General features: G+C 57.0%; 2 protein-coding genes across 3 annotated transcripts in view; one reads left to right on the forward strand and one right to left on the reverse strand.

Moving 5' to 3' along the window:
• Positions 1-2,069, reverse strand: part of IGF1R (insulin like growth factor 1 receptor) — a 318,275-nt gene extending 316,206 nt beyond the window's left edge. The window contains exon 1 of one of the 2 annotated variants that reach the window (XM_033188875.1): positions 1,930-2,069. In XM_033188875.1, the coding sequence (XP_033044766.1) occupies positions 1,930-2,023 (94 nt within the window). In that variant the 5' untranslated portion in view covers positions 2,024-2,069. The remainder of the gene's footprint in view (positions 1-1,929) is intronic. The other variant, XM_033188876.1, reaches the window with a different exon arrangement.
• An 852-nt stretch (positions 2,070-2,921) lies between these two features.
• Positions 2,922-4,594, forward strand: LOC117070146 (atherin-like). The gene is made up of 2 exons (XM_033188879.1): positions 2,922-3,422; positions 4,395-4,594. Exon 1 carries the CDS (start codon positions 3,007-3,009, stop codon positions 3,418-3,420), a length of 414 nt encoding a protein of 137 aa, XP_033044770.1. The 5' UTR covers positions 2,922-3,006; the 3' UTR covers positions 3,421-3,422; positions 4,395-4,594.
• The last annotated feature ends 1,406 nt before the right edge of the window (positions 4,595-6,000 follow it).

Consider the following 6,000-nt stretch of genomic DNA (forward strand, 5'->3'; position numbering starts at 1 on the left):
CCATCCCTGCTATTTTGAATTTCAGAACTAACATTAAAAACACAAAACCAGAGAAGCTATACAGTTTAACTGCACACCATAATAAAATGGATTATTTCTCCCGTGTCTTCTAAATCGTACTTATCATTTAAAGATAAAAAAGCCTCCTTTGTCCCCCTCAAACATCACCTAAACGACTTAGTAAAGGGAGCCGGAAGGCTTTCGCCCAATCGAGTCCGCTGAAAGTTTAGAAAACAAAGAGCATGAGAGCCCAGATCTGTGGAAGGTCCGGCCCCAGTTCGCGTCCCACTCGGCAGTAAACACGCGAACCACGATCTGCTCTCGTTCCGTCGCGCTCTCATTTCTTAAGAGACGTTTAAGGATTTGTTTATAGAAACAGCCTTTCTGAATTGCCCCAGTGATGGGGCCAGACAACCTCCGCTGCCTCCTACTTCTCCCCCTCACTCTTGAAGGCTCAGTCGTGATTTTTTTCGAAGTTAGTCGGCACCACCTGCATACCTTCGGCTACCATTACTCACCAACACGCCCTCACCGTTCCCGGTCCCAGTTCTGCGACATTTAAACTTTTAATCGTGTTCAAATTACCCTACCATCTTGAATGTACCAGTAAGCCACACTTTCAATTTTTTGAGAATAAAACCCCCACCTCCTGTGGCCGTACACACTGGGGGGAGTTCCCACTCCCTGCATCCCCGCGCTACCCTACCTACCCCCACCCAACACCACCAAAACAAAAGCTATCAGGTTGCAAAACATAGCGAGTATGGAACGATACTGCTTATTAACTGCGTACAAAGGAAGTGCGGGGCGGCACAAGGGAGGGCGACACGACGCCGCCCACAACAAAACCAAGGCCAGGGCTCCGCGCTCGCAAAACACAACACCCTTCCCCCACCGCCGCAGACCCTGGCGCTCCTGAAACCCACAGCGTACGACACCTCTCGCCAGGCACGGGCGTCTCGGTGTCCCCGTGAGGCGACGACTACACCCCGCGCTGCGAGCACGTGTGTCGGAATGCACGTCGGCTCCGACCACACACCCACCAACGCACATTCGGATGCAGCCCTAGCAACCCTCCATCCCCCTGCCCGGGAGAAACTGAGAGACCATCCCAGAGCCCTCTGAACTGGGGGCCCAGTGGCACTCCCCGTAAAAGATAAGCTGAGGAAGACTCCCAGCCTCGCACTCCCCGGGGAGCTGCCCAGAGAGCGCTTCCCCTCACCCCACCGCCCAGCCCCGGGACGCCAGGGGCAGGTAACCCAACGAGGAGCGGGCCAAAGTAACGGGCAAGGCCAGGAACCCGAGGAGCCCGAGGGGAAAAGCACGTCGGGCGTCGGGAGGCAGCGCCAGGCGCTTGGAGACATATCCAGGAGCTTCGGGGCCTCTCCGCAGGGCACTTCCCCCCTCAAGGGCAACTCGCAACCCGCGGGCCGGGCGGATGCCTGCTCCCCACTGCCGGATCAGCCCCAGCAGCGGAGACACGTTACGGCCCAGGATGCTGTCTCCGCTGCCTTCGCGCCGCAGGGGATCAGCGCTATGTGCGGAGAGGCTCGTGCGCTCCGGATGGGCGAGGTGCGGGTCGCGGGGCCCGGGAACCCGCGGAGCTCGCCCCGGCACCAACTTCCCTACCGAGTCCTCGAGCCTAGCCGGGGGACAGGACTGTCGGCACGACGAGAGAGAAAGCCCCTCAGGCCCTTCCAGCACGGGGGATGCGCGGAGCCTGGGCCCGCAGGACTCCAGACGAATGAGCCCGGATCCCAGGTCCGCCGCAGCCTCCCTCCCGGCAGAGCCACCCCGTGCCCCGCCCCGCCGCTCCCGAGCCCGGGGGCCCGACAGCTGCGACGGTGGCAACTCGGGTTTCGCAAACAGGGCGCAGCCCCTCGAAGGAAAAGTTCCCGCAGTGGCCGCGGGCGGCGGGCACATACTCACTTTCTCCACTCGTCGGCCAGAGCGAGAGCGCGGCGGAGAGAAACAGGAGCCCCCACAGCGAGGTCGGGGACCCTTCTCCAGAGCCAGACTTCATTCCTTTTATTTGGGACGAAATTCCCCTTTCTCAAAAAAAAAAAAAAAAGAAAAGAAAAAAAAAGAAAGGAAAGGAAACAAGTCTCAAACTCAGTCTTCGCTCCCCCTCCAAAAACAAGGACGAAGGAAACAATACTCCGAAGGCGGCGCCGCCGGGGCCCTCCGGGTGCGCGGACGGGGCGGGCGGCGCGGGACAGCCCCTCAGCGCCGGCAGCAGCGGCCCAGGGCTCGGCGGAGTCGGCAACTCGAGGCGCGCCGGGGCGGGCTGTCGGCGTCGTCGGCCTCCATTTTCAAACCCGGAGAGGCAGGAAGGGGGGAAAACTGCAAAGAAAGGGGGCAAAGCCCAAATCTGCCTCGGCGAGGAAAAACAAGCCCGGCCCTGGCCGCGCGGGAGGTGGCCGGACGCCCGAGCCCGAGCCTCCGCCGCGGGAGGGCGCGACGCAGTTCGCAAGATCGCCCCAAGTCCGGGTCGCAGGCGAGGCCGGCGAGAGGCAGAAACCCGGAGTCAAATGAATGAGCGGCTCCCCCTCCTCCTCCTCCTCCGGGCTCCGCTCGCCGCCGCCTCCTCCCTCAGCGCCGCCGCCGCCGCCGCCGCGAGCTCCTTCCCAAATCCAGGACACACACAAAGCGGCGGGCCGGCCGCGTCGCTCTCAGCACTCCCGCCGCGCCGCCCGGCTCCGCGCCGCCGCCCGCCCCGCGCTGCCCCCGCCCGGCCCCCGCCCGCCGCCGCCGGCTCTGCGCGGGGGCTCCGGCTCGCTGAAGGTCACAGCCGAGGCGAGGCGCGCCGTGGAGCTGCCCCCGCGCGGGAGGGGCGTGGAGGGCGCGGGGGGGGGGTCCGGGGAGCGGGGCCGAGGGTCTGCGAGCGCCGGCCGCGGGCAGGCTCGCTGGCGGCGTCCCTCTCGCTCTCCCGCCTCTCTCGAGTTCGCCTGGTGCGCTCGCTCCTCCTCGGGTTTTTTCCCTTTTTTTTTCCGCTCAGCGGAGTTAATGCTGGTAAACAAGAGCCCCAGCCTCGCCGCGCCGCCGCCGCCGCCACACACTGGGGGCTCGCGCGCGCGCGCGCCCGGTTCCGCGCACACGCGCCCGCTCGCACACTCGAGCGGTCACCGCCGCAGCAGCGGCGCGCCGAGGGCCTGGCCCAGGCCGGCACGCGCCAAAAACCGGAGCCCGGGATCCCCAAGACGTGCGGAGCGGAGCCCAGGCGTGGGGCGCGAGACTGCAAGGCGCCGCCCCCATGTCCCGCCCCGCCGACTCCCGCGCGCGCACAGAGAAACGCGCGCGTGCCCACCCGCTCCCGCCCCCACCAGTGCAGCACTGCGCCGGCCACCCCGCACGCGCCCTCCCCTCCTGCCCGACTCCAAAAACAGTGCCCCCGCCGCCGACCCGGTCTCGGCGGGGTAGGGGTGGGTAGGCAGCGAAAGATTGGGAAGGGGCGGGGTGGGCAGGCGAGGGGCGGGGTGGGCGGGGAGTGCGGTGCTGGGAGAGGTTCATTGAAAACAACAACAGCGCGGCTGGAAAGCGCGTTTCCCTGGTTCTTGAAAAGCTTCATTGTTCCTTGCAGCTGTTGCAAAATAAATAAGTGCGTGCATGCGGCATTTTTTTCGCTATGTACTGGAATGCCTGAACGTGGCGGAAGGGGCGCACCTGGGAAAAAGGGGACCCCCTGGCTACTACGCCGGGCACTTTCACGCCAGGCTGGGGCACCCGCGGCGTTGCGACCGGGGAGCTCGGAGTTGCGGGGATCGCGGGGAGCGGAGGGGGAAGGGCGCGGCCCGCGTGGCTCGGCCCGGAGTGGTGCGAGGAAAGAGGACCCCGCCGCCCCTCTCGGGCCCCGCGCCCCGGAAGGGGGGCCCAGACAGGCGGCCCCGCGTGCCCAGGGCGCGTCCCCGCGGCGGCCGCCAGAGGGCGCGGCGGGCGCCGGGGAGGGCAGCACGCGGAGAGTCGCCTCCCTCCCTCCGGGGGAGGAAATGTGGGGGCCCGGGCTGGGGACTGACTCGGCTGGGTCGCGCTGGCGGGGCCTCCCGGACCAGCGGCCCGCCCCGAGCGCTCTCCGCGGCCTCGCGCGGCTCAGGGCTCCACCACGTGGGCGGCTGCGGGGAGCGGCCGGGGCGCGTGCACGCTGCGGGGCTCCGAAGCTGGGGGGCGTGTCCGGGGCCCCGAGAAGGGGGTGGAGGCTGGGGCCGGGAAGCCTCCCTTGGCTGCGGTCCCTACCCGGGAACAGGCGGCATGCACTCGGGATCAGCGGCTACTGCGGAAACCCACCCGCACCTGTCTTGAGTCCTCCCGGGCACGTTCCTCTTGCTTCGTTTGCTACGTAAGTGACTAGAAACCAGTACCGACCCTAACTCTCCGCGGTGGTTTTCTTGAATGTGCAGGAGGGGAGGTTCCCCAAAGCGAGACTTCCCTAGGACTGCCATCTAATGAATAAATGCTGCGGAGACCAGGTCCTCAAAGAGGGAAACAGCCCAGCAATGGCAGGAGAGAGGAGTTTGAAATACGTGGACTTTTACAAACAGTGATTGGACCATGTGTCGCCCTTAATGTGGTCAATAATAAATTCTTTTAAGATGGCTAATAAAAGAGTTGTGAATTGTCGAGATAAGAAGTGGTTGTCTCATAAACAATCGGGTAGGATGGTAAGAGGGGACCTGATGTAAACGAAGGTAGTAGGTTTCTTTTATTACTCTCTAATTTTAAAAGATTTCTGCATTAGAACGTGTATCCATCGTTCGTAAATAATTTTTTAAATTAAGAGCTGAAAACAAGTCAAAAGCTATCATAACGGAAACTTAGCCCTTTTTTTCTAAAGTTGTTTCCTACATCATTTTTCTCCTTGGAAATTTCTAGCTCAATTCAGAGTCAGTTGTATAGAAGGAAAATAAACCTTGTTTTACCTAAGAAAGTTATTCATATAATGGGATGGTTTTTTTTAACTGAAATTCAGCTTGATTTTTAAACAAAGAGTTTCAGTTTTAGATGTTCCTAGATTTAACAGAAAAAGAAATTTATTAGAATCTTAAACTTAAAATGTATTGTTTCAAAAGTAGACACTACACATGAAGAATTAAAGTCCAGTCTACTAATTTTTAAATATTTCTTCAGGAAGTTCTCTGCATGAGGTTGGTCTTGATTCCTGCAGATCCACTCTGGAGTTAAATGCAAAGAAATACTGATATATAATTTCGTTGTACTTGATTTCAGAATTTTTAATACGTACTTGTAAGACAAAAATTTAGAACTGATTTTTAAAAGGCTAGTGCTAATATAAAATCTTCAAATACTACCCAATGTATTTTTAGTATTAGTAATAAATATGCGTATTTGTCCCCAAGAACATAAAGAGGTATATAGAATTTTTAAATACTTGCAGGGTTTTGTAGGGATTGTAGGATTTATTTGTTTTTGTGTGTTTTTTTAATAAAATGATTTTCATTTGTGAATTTTTTAAATGTGTTTTCCTGAAGTAGTTGGAAATCAATCATATTAAGTTATTTTAAACAGTGAAGTGGGAAGTGTGTCATTATATAGCTTAATATTTAGGAAAAAAAAAAAAAGAACAAAAATTTAGGTTGTCTTTAGGCTCTAACTTGACCACATGGACAAAGGAGGTGATTTGTATTTCTTCAGTGATTATATTCTACATACACAAGTCCAACTTAGTTTTTCAACCTTGAAATAAAATCATGTAGACAAAAATTAATTGGAGTCTTTGCTTTACACCCACACTGACAATGCACCACACTTTTTATTTTATACCATTTTACCCAGGTATCTTATAGATTCTCCCTCTTTTGGAGCAGAAACTGATTGCTTGTTTTCGTTTCTTAAAAATGTCGTTTACTTGATAACAGTTTCATCTCAAATTATTCTGCTAAATGTACCAGACTCCCCAAAAAATGTAATGTATATCATATACATCAAGCACAAATATGAGAAACAGCACAACTAACAACTGACAAGTATCAAAAATACAATATATTG

This window comes from Trachypithecus francoisi, unplaced genomic scaffold (assembly GCF_009764315.1).
Source record: "Trachypithecus francoisi isolate TF-2019V2 unplaced genomic scaffold, Tfra_2.0 Lachesis_group3, whole genome shotgun sequence".
Taxonomy (NCBI): domain Eukaryota; kingdom Metazoa; phylum Chordata; class Mammalia; order Primates; family Cercopithecidae; genus Trachypithecus; species Trachypithecus francoisi.